General features: G+C 42.4%; 1 protein-coding gene and 1 pseudogene across 1 annotated transcript in view; one reads left to right on the top strand and one right to left on the bottom strand.

The window, feature by feature from the left end:
- Positions 1 to 5,552: 5,552 nt before the first annotated feature.
- On the bottom strand, positions 5,553 to 5,964 carry LOC129552107 (small ribosomal subunit protein eS26 pseudogene; annotated as a pseudogene).
- Positions 5,965 to 7,290: 1,326 nt separating this feature from the next.
- UBE2H (ubiquitin conjugating enzyme E2 H) overlaps positions 7,291 to 20,213 on the top strand; it is a 103,932-nt gene continuing 91,009 nt past the window's right edge. The window contains exon 1 of the mRNA XM_055421257.2: positions 7,291 to 7,796. Coding sequence (XP_055277232.1) covers positions 7,744 to 7,796 — 53 coding nt within the window. The 5' untranslated portion in view covers positions 7,291 to 7,743. The remainder of the gene's footprint in view (positions 7,797 to 20,213) is intronic.

The following is a 20,213-nucleotide window of genomic DNA, read 5'->3' as shown; positions in this document are numbered from 1 at the left end:
ACATGGAAACAGGCTTGGTGTGTCCCTGAACACAAGCACTGAGGCAGGCTGAGGGCGTGTCATCGAGCCAGGAAATGAGGTTGAAAAGGCAGCCTAAATCCAGATTATATTGCATCACCGAATTGAGATTTTAGTCTACATTTAAGGATGACCTACTAATGAACCGAGAACGAGGAGTTCCTTGGGTCAAATTATATTTTAAAACATCTATCTGGCTCCTGGGTGGTGAGTGTGGTGGTCAGAAGGGACAAGAGAGGAAGCAGAGAGGCTGATAAGTAGGATTTATCACAGAGTATGGCGTCTCAGATTAGGTAGGTGATGGCGCAGGGCCAAGGACTTAGTTTTGCCAAGTATGTCCCAGAAGGGGAGTTCTTTTGGAGTTTGCTGATGGGTGTGGGAATGAAGGGAAAAAACAGTTAAGGGAGACTGCAAGGATAGTCTGAGCCTCTGGCCAAATGGTGGCTCTGTCTGCTGAGATGGGGAACTCTGGACCAGAGGCACAGATTCTTCCTTTACAGAAGAACATTGAAGAAGTGAAGTGAAGTCGCTCAGTTGTGTCCGACTCTTTGCGACCCTGTGGACTGTAGCCTACCAGGCTTCTCTGTCCATGGGATTCTCCAGGCAAGAATACTGGAGTGGGTTACAATTTCCTTCTCCAGGGGATCTTCCCAACCCAGGGATAGAACCCGGGTCTCCTGCATTGGAGGCAGACGCTTTAACCTCTGAGCCACCAGGGAAGCCCACAGAAGAACATTAGGTGGGTTTAGAATGGCCTGGAAGTCTTCATGGTCATGGAGGAAGTGGAATTGGGGTTGGACCTTCAGAATAAGTAGTTCATCAATGTCAGCAAATGAAGATTTTCATGTGAGTTAACAAACAGTGTTGCCCAGCTGATCTGAATCCTGGTGCTGACATTTACTGGCTATGTGACTGTGGGCCGATTACTTAACTTCTTTGAACTTGAGGTTCTTCGTCCATAAAATAGGCAAAATCACATCTGTCCTTTCAGGTGTTAGGCTATAACACACCTTGGCACAGTGCCTGGCACAGAGAAGGTACTCAACATACAGGGTTTCCTGCTACTCTGCAGAGAGCATTAGGAAGCAGTAACTTTGTGAGCATCCAAAGGACTGCTTTAAGCTGCTTATTTTTGGTTGCCTTTTTAGCTAGTCATCCTTTCTTCCTTTTATTTATATGATATTTGAACACTGTGTGTCACAAGCAGTTCTAGGCATTGCATGAATTGCAGTGAATGAAACAGACAAAATCCCTGCCTTCTTGAGCTTACTTTCTGGTGAAGGGAGAAGACAAACATAAGTAATAGACAGTATGTAATGTATATATCTTGCCTGGAGAATCCCATGGACGGAGAAGCCTGGTAGGCTACAGTCCATGGGGTCGCAAAGAGTCGGACACGACTGAGCGACGGAACGAACGAACGAATGTATATATCATACAGATTGATTATATTCTTTGCAGTCAAAGATGGAAAAGCTCTATACAGTCAGCAAAAACAAGACCAGCAGCTGACTGTGGCTCAGATCATGAACTTCTTATTGCCAAAGTCAGACTTAAATTGAAGAAAGTAGGGAAAACCATTTAGGTATGACCTAAATAAAATCCCTTATGATTATACAGTGGAAGTGAGAAATAGATTTGAGGGACTAGATCTGACAGACAGAGTGCCTGATGAACTATGGATGGAGGTTTGTGACATTGTACAGGAGACAGAGATCAAGACCATCCCCATGGAAAAGAAATGCAAAAAAGCAAAATGGCTGTCTGAGGAGGCCTTACAAATAGCTGTGAAAAGAAGAGAAGCGAAAAGCAAAGGAGAAAAGGAAAGATATAAGCATCTGAATGCAGAGCTCCAAAGAATAGCAAGGAGAGATAAGAAAGCCTTCCTCAGCGATCAATGCAAAGAAATAGAGGGAAAGAACAGAATGGGAAAGACTAGAGATCTCTTCAAGAAAATTAGAGATACCAAGGGAAAATTTCATGCAAAGATGAGCTCTATAAAGGACAGAAATGGTATGGACCTAACGGAAGCAGAAGATATTAAGAAGTGGTGGCAAGAATACACAGAAGAACTATACAAAAAAGATCTTCATGACCCAGATAATCACGATGGTGTGATCACTCAACTAGAGCCAGACATCCTGGAATGTGAAGTCAAGTGGGCCTTAGAAAGCGTCACTAGGAACAAAGCTAGTGGAAGTGTTGGAATTCCAGTTGAGCTATTTCAAATCCTGAAAGATGATGCTGTGCAAGTGCTGCACTCAATATGCCAGCAAATTTGGAAAACTCAGCAGTGGCCATGGGACTGGAAAAGGTCAGTTTTCATTCCAATCCCAAAGAAAGGCAATGCCAAAGATTGCTCGAACTACTGCACAATTACACTCATCTCACTTGCTAGTAATGCTCAAAATTCTCCAAGGCAGGCTTCAGCAATACATGAACCGTGAACTTCCAGCTGTTCAAGCTGGTTTTAGAAAAAGCAGAGGATGAGGTCACATAGGGCTTAAGCATAAACAAAGGAGAACAGAGGCCTCTGCTCCCCAGAGGCCTGGGGAGCAGGCCAGGGGCCTCTAGCATTTCCAGATCGGAGAGATGAGGAAGCAGCAAAGGAAACACAGGAAGCCACGACTGGCAAAACAAGGGTTCCAAACAGGGAACTGGCCTCAATGAATAATGTAGGTGTGAATAATTTCTAACCTTGCTATCTCCTTGAGCCTTGGCATTATGGAGTGTGTGAGTGTGTGTAAGAGGGACATAGTAATATCTTATCCATGGCTAGATCTTTAGAGATTACAACATCTCTTCTTCTATTTGATCCAGGCAAGGGTAATGCAGGTGCTATCATCCCATTTTACAGATGAGTAAACTGGGACACAAAGATTAGGTTTCTTGCCCAAGTTACATCAAGGTATCTGTCTCCAAGTTCCACATTCTCATTGAATCATGCTTGTTTGGTGCAGGTGGAGGGGGGTGTTGGTGTTTCCCCAGGGGGCCTGCTGTCAGAGGGAGTATGCAGAGAATCCCAAGGGAATGACAGCAGTGTAGGAGATGCAATCTTTCCATCCTGGCCATTGCTGGCTATTCGAGCCCTACTGATTGCTTCTGTAGGGACAAGTTGTAACAGGGTTACATGGAGGAGACTTGAAATGAGTTTTAAGCTTTTATTTCCTGGCAGCAAGAAAACTGCTGATATTATTGCCCTCTTGAGGGCTCTGGATCTGTGATCTCTGATATGAAGAGCTCCAGACTAAAAATGAGACTATTTCTCAACAGAAATGGTCAAACAGAATCAGAAGACCTTATCTGGGGGACTTTCACATCTGGCAGGGACAGTGATAAATTCACTTTAGTTTTAGGACCATTTTGTTAGTAGGGACTTTCAGAGATAGAGAAGCTTCTGGGCTAGGCTCTTTTACACATTCCACTAAATGATGGGTTCATCTTACTCCATCTGAATGTCTTGCTCAAAGCAGTATATTCTCTGCAAACTTGTTTTCTTGCCTTTGAGAAGCTGCTCTTTAGATCAGAAGCTCCTTTGGTCAAGCTTGGCCCTGCCCTGGGGAGAGATAAACAGGCCTGAATACATTTCCCAGATTGCAACACTGGCGAGTCAGTCAGGGCTGAACAGCTGTGCCCTCTTAGCGCCACTGGTTGTCCCTGATAAGGAAGAACACAGCTCATTCTAGCGTACTGCCGTGAGTGCACACATATAAACAGACACTCCTAGGCCCTGGTGTTGTTTTAGAGTAAATTATTGACATTCTGAATAGCTGAAACCTTGGGGGGAAAGGTGAACACAAACTTACTCTGCTAAAGAGGAGCTCTAGGTCCAGAAGCCAAAAAGACGTCAAACCAGGGTTGTCACTTGGCACCACTTTGGAGCCACCTTTTGAACCTACCTGGTCAAGGGTGGGTTCAGAAGCCCTTTGAAGTTCCAGAAAGAGGAGGGAATGGAGAAGAAGTCAGAAAGGGGGTGGTGGATTTATGAAGGGGCAGATGGCAAAATGCCCAGAGAGAAACTTGGTAAAAATGTGAACATACATTCACCACAAAGATGGACCATATGACATCCTTAAAAAATACCAGAAAAGGGAATTCCCTGGCGATCCAGTGGTTAGAACTCCATGCTTCCACTGCAGGGGCCACAGTTTCGACCACTGATTGGGGAACTAAGATCCTGCATGCCATGCATGACCAAATAAATAAATAAATATTAATAAAATTAAAAATACCCCCTAAAAGTGAATGCTTTTCTTCTTATATGACTTGCAGCATATAAGGAGTGGGGCAATGGGGGGCTGATATTAATAATACCACCAGTAATATCGTCACACTTATAATCACGAAAAGCAATTTATAGTTTACGAGGGGCTTTCACATTCATCTTTTCCACTCAAGTGGGTAGGGTATTATGAGCCACATTTTACAGATGAGAAAACTGAGGCTCAGGGAGGATATAAGCAATTAACTGAGGTGTGATTATGATATGGGGAGGGGCAGGTTTGTCCTAAGCAACCAGAGCTGAGATGCTTACTAGGAAGGGTGATTCCTTTTCAAGGATTGCTCAGAGGCTAAATACATTCTTAGGGAGAGCAGCCCCACCTTCGCTAGAGTGATCCAGAGCAAGCCTCTCTAATCACTCCCCCGATGATTTTTGCTTAGTACTTAGATGACAGCAGCATAACATCTGTGAAGATTAAAGCATCAGGAAAATGTCTAGATCCACCCTATGCCCTTCTTTCTCAAGTGTTCCAGTCTCTTGACCAGCTCTTAGGAAAAATTACCTTCGGGTCCTCTAAGTTTGCTACCTTGCTCTCAGGTTGGGCAGGAAACATCCTTCTTTACATAGGACATTATGGAAGCACAGGACCCATCTAGAGGGGTCAGGCAGGTAGTGCTGATGCCTGTTGGAATCTTCCAGCAGTGGTTCTTAAACTTTGGCCTGCATCAGCATCATCTGGGGAGATCGTTAAAGACTTGGATGTCCAAGCCCCAACCCAGACCTTTGGAATCAGAATCCCCATGGGTGGGCTCTGGACATTTGTGAGCTTAACAAGCTCCCCAGGTGATTCTGAAGCACAAAGCTTGGGAATCACTCAGGTGAAGGGGAACAGGGAGCCAGGTGGGGAGGGGAGGAGCAATGGGAGCCTGGAGAGCCTAAAGGAGACACAGTCATGAACAATTCCCTGCTCTGGCCTTATCTCCTTTTAACAAAGTGGTCAAATAAAGGGGGTTAGAAATCTTGTCATTCAAACACGTGTTCCTTCTGACAGAACTGCTGTGTGCAATAGGAAAGAGCAATACAAACCTTTTAGAAGCAGGTAAAATAGCCTGTATTTGTCAGACAGAATAGAGGTGACCAGGCACTGCGGAGAGTGAGAAATAAGTAAGAAATGATTGTTTGATGGGTACAGAGTTTCTGTTTAGAGTGATGAAAAAGTTCTGGAAATAGTAATGATGGTTGTAGAACACTGTGAATGTAGTTCATACCACTGAATTGTACATTTTATTATATATTTTTAAAGTATAATTTCCATTTTATTGTCTTTTCAGAGAAACCAAAATTTCTTCAGTCTTTAAGGACTTGGATCCTTACATGGGCTTTGGTGGAGGACGTCGGGCAGCACCCGCAGGTCTAAATCGGGGTGGAGGTGTTCGGTCCTTCCGGGTTTTCCGAGAGCGATTCCTGACTACTTTGCTGTGAATGGCACAACTCACGCAGTAATGTAGTTTCACATACAGCTTGGGAAGCACATAGGCGTCGAAAACACTCGCTTCAGAAATGTCCCTGACGGCTGCGGCCTCTACGATGTTCCGAATGATGAACTTCTTAATGGCCTTATCCTTGGGCGCGCATCGGGCACAGTTGGTGCAGCGAATAGGCTGCAAGTGGCCGCGGCCCTTTTTGGCACGACCGTTGTTCCTTCTTTTCTTGGTCATCTTGGAAGCGCGCCTGAATTGTACATTTTAAAATGGTTAAAATGGCAAATTTTGTGTTAGGTATAATTGACACACACAACAATAACGGGTCTTTTGGGGGATGAAATGATAGGAGCAGACAACATTCAATTTTAGCTGAGTGCTGCTGCTCCAGGTTCATGTGTGTGTGTATGTTTGTGTGTGTATGCATGCGAGCGTGCATAGGAGGTTACATAAGGGGATCCAACTTATAGCACGTGGCTTGACAGACTACAAGTGTATTCATGGGGACAAGGAAATAGATAAAAATTTTGAAAATAGATGGCAGCGAAAATGTGATATAAATACAGGAGCTACCTGGAACACTGCTTCCTGCCCCCTTTGCCTGGTTGACTCCTGGATTCCACATCACTTCTTTTGAAGTGCCTTGTAGAGCAGTGTCTCTCAAACTTTACTGCACAAAGGAATCACCTGGGGACCTTGTTAAACTGCAAATTCTAATTCAGTAGGTCTGAGGTGAAGCTCTAGCCTGCATTTCTAACAAGTTCCCAGGTGATGCTGACAGTCTAGATCTAGATCACATTGGGAGGGCTGTGTAGATTACACATTGGGAAGGCTGTCTTTCCTAGTTCACCATGATATCCTCATGTCCAGCAGAGTGATTACCACACAATGGGTGATCAATAAATGCTTACTGAATGAATAATGAAGTTATAGGATTGCTCTAGGAGTTTGGAAGGCAGAACAAACTTTGTTCTAAACAACAGTATATTTGGGGTACTTCTGCTTCTTTCAGTCATTCACTTTGCGAAATCATCTCTTACTGTGTAGATTAAAGATGTTACAACTAAATTGCCACCATGCTGTCTCAACTCTAATCCTTGAAAAAATGACCCTATACACATGAAGGATAGCAAACCCTGATTTGCAGGCTTGAAGAAGCCTGGCTATTCTCTCCTTTCAAGGTGGGGAGCAGAGGGCAGGGAACCTGCTGGTGTAGGAATTTCTAGATTTTGGTGCCTGTCTGGGTTAATTGCCACCTTGGCTTCCTTAAATCAAATAAACAGACTTTTTAACAGGGTATGTGGGAAGGAGGTTCATTACCCTAAAACACATGAATATGATGATGCTGCCATTATTTAACCATTATCGTTTTTGATGATGACAACGACGCTGACAGTTGAGCGATTAAGTGTGTGAGGGAGTTGGGGGAGGGGGCAGAAAGCTGGGAGGGCAGGAAAAAGAGGAACTACAACTCCCAGAACCCCCTGCTAAAGCCCACGCCGCCGCCGCACCCCACCCCTTTCGCCAGCTAGGCCCGCCCCGCCGATGACGTCACAGAGGTGACGTCACGGCGCCCAGAGCGAGGCTGGGGTAGAGAGGCCGATTGAGCAGGAGTCGTCCGCTTGTCGTGGAGGCGGCTTGGGAGCCGGCGAGAGGGTGAGCGGGCGAGCAGACGAGAGAGCTAGAGCAGGCAGGAGGGAGCGACGCGCGGCGCAGAGGAGCGCCAGGTCCGGGCCGCGGCGGAACGCACAGCCTGAGAGGGGCAGCCCGAGCCGTGCGCCGCGGGGTCCCCACCCCCACTCGGCCGGACAGTGCCCGGTGTTCCCCCCCGTGCGGGGGACGGCGGCGGCGGCGGCGGCGGCTGACGGGACCAAACAGGACCGCGGGGGTGTTGCCACCTCCATCGAGGAGCCGGTGCGGCCGCGGGCTCCTCAGAGCCGGGGCCTGGGGCCCGTGACAGGCGGGCCGAGAAAGGGCGAGAGGCGGCGGCGGCGCAGGCGACGGGGAGGCAGCGGCGACACCATGTCATCCCCTAGTCCGGGCAAGAGGCGGATGGACACGGACGTGGTCAAGCTGTATCCTTCGTGGAGGGGGGTGGAATTCGGGTTCTACCTGGGGGACGATATGGGGATGTCCGGGGCACCCCCTGAGACCTAAGCAGGGGCCCAGGGGCACTCCAGCCCACTGTCCAAGGCTTCCTCCCACCCCTCCCTCCTCCCATTGCCTACGGAGGCTCCTTGGCACCTCCCAGGAGCCGAGATCCTTCTCAGCTCCCCCTTTATCTGCAGCACCCCGAAATGTGCGTTGTTCCACGCTCTTTCCGCACCCCCAGTCCCCGTGACTTTTCTCCACGACGTTTGGACTCCCAAATGGGCCCTTTTTTTTTTTTTAAGTACCAGCCCTCTCTCTTCACCACCAAGCCCACCTTTTTCCTGTTTGCTCGCTCTGAATTTGGGGACTCGAGATAGAAATTCTCTAGAGCGAAGTCTTTCTCCTTTTCTTGAGATACCTCCATTCCCTCCTCTCACAGTGCTTCTTGAACTGGGGTAACTCAAGTGACCTCCTTTATCCCTAATTCCTTTCTATATTAGGAAGAGAGTAGCCTGCTCAGTGCCCCCCTCTTGTATTAAAGAGCTCTGAGTATTTTAGATCTTTCTGGTCCCCACTCTTTTCTTCCTACCGACAAAGCCTGTCCCACCCATAGTATGTGGTGAGGACCCCCAGGCCCTCCAGCAAGCCACCCTCCATATTGTGGCTATGACAGCTGAGGGGAAAGGAGAAAAAGAGGATCTCCTTGACCAAATAGCCCCTTCACTAGCCAGTTAAGCAAACTCCCTGTATGAGAATAAGGTGCTCATAATAACTGCTCTATTCTTGCCAAGTGACACCCTTTATTTTCCTACTCCCCCCCGCAACTTTATGTACTTTGGAGGTAGCAGTGGGAAAGCTCTAACTGATAAGAGTCCTTCAGGCAGTGGTTTTGGTTGGAGTCCAGACCGATTATTTCATGACCAGCTAGAGAAATTCGCGAAGGTTCCTGTGACAAATCGAGACGTTTTTTGAGCAGTAATTTAGAGAATAATGGGAGAGAGGAGCCCAAGGTTCCGAAAGACTAAATCCCTGGGGAGAGGGGGAACCCGGGGCTGGAGAGTGGTAGTGTGTGAAACGCAGTTTAAAAAGTCCTGTCTCCTGCTTCTGTTTCTCCTTCACCCCCATCCCCCCACCATTTCCCCCTGTTGCAGGGTTTTGTTTATATAACTCAAGTTGTTTGGCTAGATTCTTCAGGTGAATTCCTTCTTTCTTCCTTTTATTGTTACTGTTTTTGATTGGATGTTTTACCTGTTTGTAGAGATCGATGATTATTGTTGAACACTGACTTAAAGAATTCGCTGAAGTTTTAAAAAAGTAGTTTTTTTCATTTGGTTTAGAAGTGGGGGATGGAAGGGAAGTTGCCTGGGCAAATGATTCTTCCCCCCCACCCCATAATCTTTTCAGGAATAAGATGTTTTTCTCTTCACTCAGGAAAACTTGATTAGAAATTAGGAACAGTACATGAATGTCTCAGTTTAGGGTTAGAAGTTAAGAATTTGCGGGAGGTGGGAGTGGGAATTAGAGGAGCAAGTAATATATACCAAATATATGTTTAGGCACAAGTGAAATTGACTCTTTATGAGCTGTTTGTGGCTGTGATTGAGTTTTGTAAATGTGTGAATGATACCAGTAATGTTGGCTTTTCATAAGGTGGCAGGAAAACTTGTAACTATGGCTGTGTGTACATTTTACACAAAGCAGTTTCGGGTTTTATTTTTGTTTAGAAACTCGGAAATGACATGGTGGCAGAATCTTGAGTTATTTTTATCTTGAATTAAGACTTACTGTCACACCTAATGCAAATTTCTACCTAATGTTTAATTGGGATGGGGGTGAGACAGAGAATTCCAGCTGTCTTTGATCAATGTCAGATTCTCAAATTATATACTTACATATATTTTTTTAGAAGGCTGAGGATAAAGAGGGTGAGGCCTTACTTGACCTGATGCCTTTTCCATACAGTGCCTTTTGTTCATTTAGTAGTTGTGGCATCTAGAATGATTACCGTATTTAGGAGTCGGGGTGTGGGGGGGTGGAGAGGGGGAAGAAAACAGACAAAGAACAGCAGGGTGTCTTTCTTTTTTTTCTTCCCCTAAGTGGCTTATTTCATAGCTTATTTTTAGTAAAAGATGAAGAAAGGCAAAGATATATTGGCCTTCTGTTCTTTCCCCACCTTCCTCCTTTCTGACAAAAGAAAGCAGAGGCGCTTTAAAATTGTACATGTCTGAGATAGGACAACAGTCTCAGGATTTAAAAGCCAGAGGTTATCTTTGTTTCATGTTATTTTCTGGTCTGAGTTAAATTTTTTGTATTTCCTTTTGTTGTGCATGTGTATTGGGGCGGGTGTGTGAGGGATTTTGTGGCCTCCTTTCTCTGTTGAATTCACATTAGTAGGCCCAAATGGAGACAACAGTTTTTGAGCAAGGTATATTTACCATGAAATTTAAGCAAGGTATATTTACCAGGACACTGCTAAAATGAATGCCATTGTGTGAAACAGTCGAGGTTTGAAAATGAAAGATGGTGTGGAGGAAGTAGGAAAGGTCTGGAGGAATGTACTTGCATTTTGCCCCTCAGTGCCCCCTTGATTTCTTTGGTGTGTAGGCTGATAGGTGGTTTTGTTGAAATCTCCTGTTTCAGCCCATTTTTGGATGTCTCCTGAGCGTAATTATGCCACCAGGATTTACAGCCTGGCAGGGAATCTATATAGTAGGAAAGTAGTGCGTGGGGGTAGGGAAAGAAGAGGATGTGTAACTAAGTGGCCACTGCCTTCCAGCACCTCGTTAGGTCCTTTCAGAGACACCGTCTCTGGTTGTTGTTTGGAGTCGGTGATATTTCTTTTGTGAAGGGTTGGTAGGAGGAGAGCTGACTTCCAAGTTATGGAGGGAGTGAGTGTTTTGCACCAATGCGCTTAATAGTCTGCTGGGCGATTATGTTCTGAAACTCTGACTCATTCATTGTTTCTCTTCTGATCCTTTGCTGAGGGTTGTGCAAACCTCTCCAGGAGCCTAGAAACCGATGTACATGACTTGGGCCCTGTAGGAATGTGTCCCAATCAAAAAACTTGCAAAAAGCCCAAATCCTGTGGAAGGGTGGTTGAATAATAGTGTTGCCATTTGTTTGCAAAGTGAGGTGGGTGGGTGATACTGTGCTGTTCTCAGCCTGGCAAGCTTTGAGGTTTCTATCTCAAACCGGCTGATTATTTAGATTGTCTGAGAACTGGGACTCTGGTGACCTTAAAGCGTGATTTGCCCTAAAGGAATATCGGTTTAAGTTCTCCTGGTGGAGGAACAAACAAGCTCAGATTACACGGGTTTCCTTGTTGGTGGGGGTTACTCGTCTCACCCTGTTGCACAGCCTGGTGATCCTTTTATCTGTGAACCAGTGGCCCCTGCTGAAGGCTGGAGCTGCTTGTTTTGGAAAAGCCTATGCAGGCAAAAGGCCGTAGGCACAGCTCCTCACAGCTTATTGGCTACTCTGTTACTACCCGGAAAAGGAGGAGGGGCGGAGCTACCAAACAGCTGATGGGAATGTGTGACCAGTGTGTTTATATACAAAAGAAGTTGGGGTTGGGGAGGCCTTGTGAATGGTGTCACTGAATCAAGTGTATTTTCAAGGGGTAAAAAGAGGAGAGGAAAACCTGACCTATTAAGAGTATAAGAAATATTCAGGGTTAAATCAGAAAAGTGGATCTGATGCTAACGAGAACTTGGCAAGCACTGTGTTTGTTATTGGTGTGAAATTTTGGAACTTTATTTTATAATACCAAGAGTTTTCAGAATCCCTTTTTCAGAGGGAGTGTGGTAGCTTAAAACCAGATAGCCACCACTTTAAATGTATTTAACTGACTCCTGCAGGGATTCAAAAGTATGGTAGAAAGGTAAGTTTCCCTTATAAAAAGCTTTAAGAGCAGTGATCAGAAAGGGCCACTGTCTTACACTAAATTCGTTATCAGAATTAGTGAATCCTAGTTGTCTGCCTTAGGGTTTCAGAAGCTTTCAGTAACAAGTTCATCCCCTCAATCATTTTTGCACCCTTCTTGTGCCAGGCTTGGGGCTAGATGCTGGGGGTTTAGTAGTGAAAAATTTGGTGTGTGCTTATGTAACTAAAAAAAAAAAAATCAAAGTACATGTTGTGTTACAGCAAGTGAGGATTGTATGTATCACCTTTTTTTTTTAATAACTCATATTTCAGAATTGACTTTTCAAAGAATAGAAAGGTTAAAGTGAATTTTATGTGATGGGATATATGGGGATCTCTCTTCCTGTTATTTAAAAGATTGATGTTAAAAACTGAAACAAAAACAAGTACTAAAATGTGTAGCCATTTGTCTTCAACTTGGGTGTTTTGCTGTTGATCCATAGTTATTCTATCCCTGAGTTAGTAGTGTTTGTTGCTTTTTTATTTGTGCTCAAAGTGTAGACGGTTCTTTTATCTTTTAACTAACTCCAGTGTCATTGGGAAAGTGTGGTTTGCCTTTTAGTTCCTGTGATCTCTGTTTTAGTGAGATGAAAAGATGGACGGTGGAACAGTTTTATGGTCTTCAAGCTAAAAGTTAAAGCTTTGACAACTCTCAGTGTTCTGAATTTGTCTTCTCTGCTTAGATTTTGGTGACAAATATAACATACTGGTACTTATTTTGGTTAAGCAGGAACCTACATGAGTAAGCATTCACAGCTTCAGAACATCTGAGACCTGCAGTGCAGTTCTAGTAAATTACACACAAGCCTAAAAATTCAACTTTTAGGGGAAAACAATCTTTGCAGATGTGACCCGTAAAAATCCCTTACCTGTTTTCGTGTGTGTGTATGTGTGTGTTAAAGGAACCTGGATTTGTTGGTTTTCTAGTATTGTGCAGTTTCCCCAGCACCTTGACCTGTACATATCTACATATATTATAGATACATAATTATATATAATTTAGTATCTTGTTTCAGTCTTACCAGGTTTTAATGGTTCCAAGAATCACTGGGTTTTTTGACATATGATTCAGACCTGCGAAAGTGCTTATAGTGAAATAGCTTTTTAACTGTAGACCTGCAGTGTACATTTTAGTAAAATACTTAAACGAAAAAACTTTAATTGGATTATACAAGTAGTTTGTGAGAGTTGGACTGTGAAGAAGGCTGATCGCCGAAGAATCGATGCTTTTGAACTGTGGTGTTGGAGAAGACTCTTGAGAGTCCCTTATACTGCAAGGAGATCCAACCAGTCCATTCTAAAGGAGATCAATCCTGGATGTTCATTGGAGGGACTGATGCTAAAGCTGAAACTGCAATACTTTGGCCACCTCATGCGACGAGTTGACTCACTGGAAAAGACTCTGATGCTGGGAAAGGTTGGGGGCGGGAGGAGAAGGGGACGACGGAGAATGAGATGGCTGGATGGCATCACCGACTCTGTGGACATGAGTTTGAGTGTACTCCGGGAGTTGGTGATGGACAGGGAGGCCTGGCGTGCTGTGATTCATGGGGTCGCGGAGAGTCGGACACGACTGAGCGACTGAACTGAACTGAACTGAACTGAAGATAATTGAGAATATAGGTTACAAAAAGAGAAAGAAAACCATCTCCCATAAGCCTGTCCTTTAAATACTGGTTCTCAAACTTCAGTGTGATCTTAACTATTTGGTGGTGTGATGGTTTAGTCTCTAGGTTGTATCCGACTCTTGCGACCCCATGGATTGTAGCCTGCCAGGCTCCTCTGTTCGGGATTCTCCAGGCAAGAAAACTGGAGTGTGTTGCCATTTCCTTCTCCAGGGGATCTTCCTGACCCAGGAATCAAACCCAGATCTCCTGCATTGCAGGCAGATTCTTTACCGACTGAGCCATGGGGGAAGCATACTTGGAGGGTTTGCTAAAATGGGTTGCTGGGTCCCACCCCTGAAATAGTGTGATTCACTCAGTCTAGAGTGGGGCCTGTGAACATGCATTTCTGAGAAGTTCCCAGGTGATGGTGATGCTGTTCTGTCCAGCAGCCACAGTGTGAGAACCATTGTCCTGAAATGTTAACATTATATAGTTTTTTCTTATCAGTACTTCCCCCCCTACCCAGGATATATTATTTTCAATCTGTTGATCATATTGTACATGCCATGTTTTTGCTTAATATTTTTGCAACTGTTTTTCCCATTTATAAATATCAAATATAATAAATAGCTCATGTAATAGCTATTACAAGAGCTAAACCATGACCTAAAGCATGCCTGTGCCATTGATTTAATTCTTTGCCTTTTTTCTGTGATAAATAAGATTGAAATTAACATGCATAAGGCTTTTCTTACATTTTTGGATTATTTCTCTTTTCTAGAAATTCTAGATCAAAGAAGGTAAGCTTTTGAATTAAAATATTTAATTAAAAATCGTGGGTCCCACACTCAGTGGGCTCTCACTTTGTTACATTGTGTTTTAGTTGGTGTCCTTTCAGCACTGAAGCAGTCAGCGTGGCATAGTAATGGAAAATGAGTTCTGATCTCTTTGTTTAAACTTTCATGTTTTTTTGTGTGTGTTTGAAAATAGTGATTCTTACATTAGGGATACTTTTGTACTTCTCAAAGTGCCTTCTCTGAGTTGGTAGGTTGCACATAATATATTCATGAGCTATCTGATTGGTAAGAGCTGTAGAGTTTTAGTGACGTGATTAGTTTTCCTTTTGTTTTTTATTGAGGTATAATTGACATAAAATAACTATACATGTTTAAAGCGGTAGATTTGGTAGGTTTTCACATAAGTATCACTCATGAAGCCTATTGCCACAGTCAAGATAGTGAACATACTCATTTTCCCATAGTTTCTCTTGTCACTGTAGATTATTTTGCATTTTCTAGAATTTTATATGAATGGAATCATATACTGTGTACTCTTTTCTGTGTGAATTCTTTCCTCATATTTTTTAGATCCACCCTTGTTATCATATAGTTCTTCCCTTTTAAAAAAAAAACAAAAAACCACTGAGTAGTATTTCATTGTATGGCTGTACATAATTTGTTTTTGCATTCACCCCTTTGTGGACATTTGGGTTGTTTTCCGTTTGGGGTTATTACAAGTAAAGCTGCTATGGACATATGCTTCGTTTTCTTTTGGGTAAATAAATATATTGGAGTGGAATAGCTGGATCAAATGGTAGATACAGATTTAACTTTATAATAGGTTGCTTGAATTTAAAAGTTGAATGATGATGGTTGTGGCATTGAACTCGTTTCAGTTTTGTGTTTTAAAGGAGTCCCATTAAATAACATAAGCCTAAACACTAATTTCTGACCTAAGTCTGTCAAAGCTAGTTCTGTGGCTGCCCTTCCCTTTCCCCCCTTCAAAGTTAGTTAAATTTTCATTGTGAAATATTTTTGTTTTGTGGCCCTTTGAAAAGGTACTTCAAGAAGTGTGGTCACAAATAACTTTTATTTTTGCATTTGCTAATAAGACTGTATTTTTGTGAGATGGTAAGCACCCTCTTTGTTGATGGTACCTTTTTCTTGCTTTTTGCAAAGTATTGATAAGAATTTTTTTAACATTAGTTTTACTTAGCACCTCCAGTTTACAGATAATTACGTAGGACTCTGTTAAGGTCTAAATTGTCATATAGACTGTGTATGCGTTTAGTCATTCAGTGGTGTCTGACTCTGTGGCTGCATGGACTATAGCCCACCAGGCTCCTCTGTCCGTGAACTTTTCCAGGCAAGAATACCAGAGTGGGTTGCCATTTCCTACTCCAGGAGACCTTCTCGACCCAGGGATCGAACCCGCATCTCCTGCATTGGCAGGTGGATTCTTTACCACTAGTGCCACCTGGGAAGCCCCTTCCTATGGACTAAACTCAGATAAAAAGAACAAACAGGAACCCAGTGGCAGAACTGGAAACAGATTCTAAGAGGGTATCTCTTAATATGTTTTCCTGGAATCTTTTTTTAAAAAGTTAATATTTAGCAAAATAGTGGTGTTTTTTGTTTTGCTTTTTAACTTTTGGCATCCTATATAAGTGATTTGATAATTAATAGACATTGCCATAATAAAAAATTAGATGTTGCTTTACTATCACATTTTTATACATTACCAACATTTGAATGTACACTAGTTTATATGCATGTTGCTCAAAAAATTAACATCTTAACTACTGACAACTGGAATTTTTAGCTTGGCTAACAAGAATAAAGACAACCTGTTTTATGTTGGAGTCAGTGACAGTTTATTCACTGGGTGGGCTTTGGTTCAGTCCTCAAACATGAGGATGGTGCTCTGAGCATATATATTAGTATTATTTCCAGATTGCCAAAGTGTAATTTAAGTGCAGTGTAGAAATCTTTGGAAACACAGGCAAGTCAGTGTGTACTTTTGATAGGCTGTTGTTACCTTGGTAATTCTCAGGTCGGGTATGAGAAGAATTGTTATATTTTTATGGGGGTGCTATCTATGGTTATTATAATTTCTTCTCTGTACCTTATCAGATGCTTGGGAAGCTGGCAGGTTGTTTGCAGGCTGGTGCTTGTGGTGGCAGCTGCCCATGCCCGACAGAACCCAAATCCTTAAGACCCAGGTGGTGGAAAGTCCCACGGGACTGTTATATGCTCATGAGAGGTGAAGGATCCTTTCTACCTTACCCTGCCTTTTAGGTATGTAGGGCATCAAGTGGGTGGTTTGTATAGGTGCTTACTGATCTTTTGACCTGTCCTGCAGAGGAGCCAGGAAGGCATAGGAAAGCCATGTGATGTGGAGTTGCTTGGCTGCACTTTGTCAGGACAGGCATGACTGGTGGGTCTGTCTTTGGGCTCTCAAAAGGTACCTGGGCTGTTGAACTTGGAGGAACCATATTTAGGGACTCAGAATATTATTTAATTGATAGGAAATGGAATCTTTATGGCTTTTTTTCAACTTCTTGGTTTCCAACTTGTAAATGACTTTTAAGAAAGCATTATGTATCAGAGTAAGAGATACTCCCTATATGAGAAATTGTTATTAATATTATAAATTGTGTTTTGGCTTTAGTATTAGGCAAAATATTTCTTTTTCTGTGTATATGTTTTTATCATGCATGCTTTTCAAGGCTTCTTGGATGATAAAATCTTAGTTGATCCATAATATAAATAGAAAATTAGATACAGTGTGTGCCTGGTTCATGTTACTTCAGAAGCAATTGGGTTACTACTCAGTTTAGGTTATCTGAATTTTGCTTTTTAATCAGTTGACTTTCTGTTGTGTAGACAGTTTTGAAAGATTGATTAATTCAAAGATTTGAGTAAACATTTCCATTGTAGTGTGTATCTGTAGAAAGTTGACTTGGTTAGAACTCTGTTCATAAGAGATCACTAGGTGTAATATAGTTAGATACATTGTTTTGTGGTTTTACAGACTACTAAATGTTTAGTACCCTTTTGCTAATCTATTAATCTAAATTTGTAAATAAATTAATAAGTCTCCTTGGCAACAAAGCTTGAAACTAGATCATACTTTTTACTTCATTTCAAAGGAAAGAGACTGACTTTGCTTTTTTCACTAATAAATGGTCACCTTCAGAGTCCTGCAAGTGGGATTTGGAACTTGGTCACATCTTTAATGCAGATTAAGGCTCCTACAATGAAATCATATCATGTATTTCTTGGACATTTTGGGTCTTTATTACAAACTTAAATTGAATGGATGAACACAGAAGGGAAAACTCATTGTAAATGCTTGTGGTGTTTTCTGGTGAAAGGAGTTTTAACTGTTTATCTTAATTTGGTGACCCATCTCAGTGTTGCTTTTGAGTATATTTAAGTAAGTATATTAAAATGTAGAACATAATGTGTATTTGATAACAGAATCACTGATGTTGATAACTTGCTTTTGGCATTATTAGCGTCTGTTGATTTTACCAATTAATTCATTCAGTTCACCAGAGCCACCATCTTGATAATAAGGAAAAAACAAACCCTGTATTTTACTTATCTATTCATTTGTATCCTCAGAAATTAAAACAAAAAACAAAATACTTTTAAGTCAGGTTTATTTTATGAATGGAAGGAGGAGAGGAAGTAGACCTTTAAGTGTGTTCTTTAGTCTAATTACCTGGATTGCTGCCCATTTCTTCTGGTAGTGAAGAAAGGCCACCCTTGAATGCTGCCTTTGATTATCAAATAACATATATTTGAGTATACCTGTATTGAGTCATTCACCTTCTTGTGAATACTTACTTGCTTTTTTCTTTCTACAGGCTCTTAAACTAGAATAGACAGATTCTATCAGTCTTTGAGTAATTAATGTGGCTTTTCCTTTGTTTGAGTTTTAGCTAAGAGTTTTATAATGTTAATAGTGACATATCAGGAAAACTATTGGTGACTCAAAAAGACTAAATTCTTTTCATATATTTCATTCTGTATGTCTGTTTTCTATTAGTGTGCCTCTCTTATACTGTGACTAATTTCTAGAAATCAGACAAAAGAGTTGAATTTACTGGCAGGAAAGTACACAAATAAACCTTTGGAGAGAAGGTATTTCCTTAATTAAAAGTAGAAATAAAGTCAGATTCTTTTTTCTGGAAGTTGGAAAATCAGAATATACTTGGCCTATTTCACTTTGTGCAATTTGGCATTTATTTATCAAACTTGAACTTACTTATGCTAAAAACATATAGTAGTTTACAACTTTGATACCCGTTCTCCAAAGGTAAAAATAGGCTGTGCCTTAGATTTGCCCTAACTCTGTTCAGTGAAGTGAGACATGGTGGAACTTGGCACCTGAATCTGGAGTTCTTACACTTTAAAGATCTTCATCTCTCATTGCTATAGAGAATTTGGTTTTTCTAACTGGTTTTATGCAGTCTGGCCAGTGTCTCTGAGATTCAGGAACTGCTAACTATTTTCTTTAAGTCCTCAAGGTAGGGAGTCTAGAGGTCTCTCAGCATCCTTCTGTGTTCTTGAGGCAAGGTAAATGGGAGTCTCCTGCCCCTTGGGAGCTTACTCCCAGGATTAAATTTTAGCCCTTTTACATCTTTTCTTTTTTGGTCACACCACACAGACATGCAGGACCTTAGTTCCCCAACCAGGTATCAAACCCATGCCCCATGCAGTGAAAGCATGGAATCCTAACCACTGAACCTCCAGGGGGTTCTGTTCCCCACTTTGCATCTAAAGAATGACTAACAAAATACCATGTCTACTTGTGCTTATTCTCCATTTTGGGGGTTGATCTGGTCTGTATGCTTAAGCCTTTGAACTGGATTATCTTAATTGACAAGAGATACATGTCTTATTTTTATGCTTAATGGAAATAGAAATCTTTTTTATAGAATCAAAAATTAGTGTATGATTTATGCTTTTAAATTGGGGCTTATTATTTGAATGAATTGGGTAAAATGTAACAATTTTAGTCTGCCAGTTCTGGCTGTTTTAGTTCTCAAATGTCATTCTTAGAGTGTTTTGTCAGTTCTCATGAAGTTCTGATGGCATTTTATTCAGTTCAGTTCAGTTCAGTCGCTCAGTTGTGTCCGATTCTCAGCGACCCCATGAATCACAGCATGCCAGGCCTCCCTGTCCATCACCAACTCCCAGAGTTCACTCAAACTCATGTCCATCGAGTTGGTGATGCCATCCAGCCATCTCATTCTCTGTCGTCCCCTTCTCCTCCCGCCCCCAACCTTTCCTAGCATCAGAGTCTTTTCCAGTGAGTCAACTCTTTGCATGAGGTGGCCAGAGTATTGGAGTTTCAGCTTTAGCATCAGTCCTTCCAATGAACACCCAGGATTGATCTCCTTTAGAATGGACTGGTTGGATCTCCTTGCAGTCCAAGGGACTCTCAAGAGTCTTCTCCAGCACCACAGTTCAAAAGCATCAATTCTTTGGCGATCAGCTTTCTTCACAGTCCAACTCTCACATACATACATGACCACGGGAAAAACCACAGCCTTGACTAGACGGACCTTTGTTGGCAAAGTAACGTCTCTGCTTTTTAATACTATCAAGGTTGGTCATAACTTTCCTTCCAAGGAGTAAGCGTCTTTTAACTTCATGGCTGCAATCAGCATCTGCAGTGATTTTGGAGCCCCCAAAAATAAAGTCTGACACTGTTTCCACTGTTTCACATCTATTTCCCATGAAGTGATGGGACCAGATGCCATGATCTTTGTTTTCTGAATGTTGAACTTCAAGCTAACCTTTTCACTGTCCTCTTTCACTTTCATCAAGAGGCTTTTTAGTTCCTCTTCACTTTCTGCCATAAGGGTAGTGTCATCTGCATGTCTGAGGTTATTGATATTTCTCCCAGCAATCTTGATTCCAGCTTGTGCATCTTCCAGCCCAGCGTTCCTCATGATGTACCCTGCATATAAGTTAAATAAGCAAGGTGACAATATACAACCTTGACGTACTCCTTTTCCTATTTGGAACCAGTCTCTTGTTCCATGTACAGTTCTGACTGTTGCTTCCTGACCTGCAT

The sequence above is a fragment of the Moschus berezovskii genome, chromosome 3 (assembly GCF_049115385.1).
Source record: "Moschus berezovskii isolate FMDL1 chromosome 3, NW_MosBer_1.0, whole genome shotgun sequence".
In the NCBI taxonomy this organism is placed as follows: Eukaryota; Metazoa; Chordata; class Mammalia; order Artiodactyla; family Moschidae; genus Moschus; species Moschus berezovskii.
This window is presented reverse-complemented; position numbering and strand designations above follow the sequence as displayed.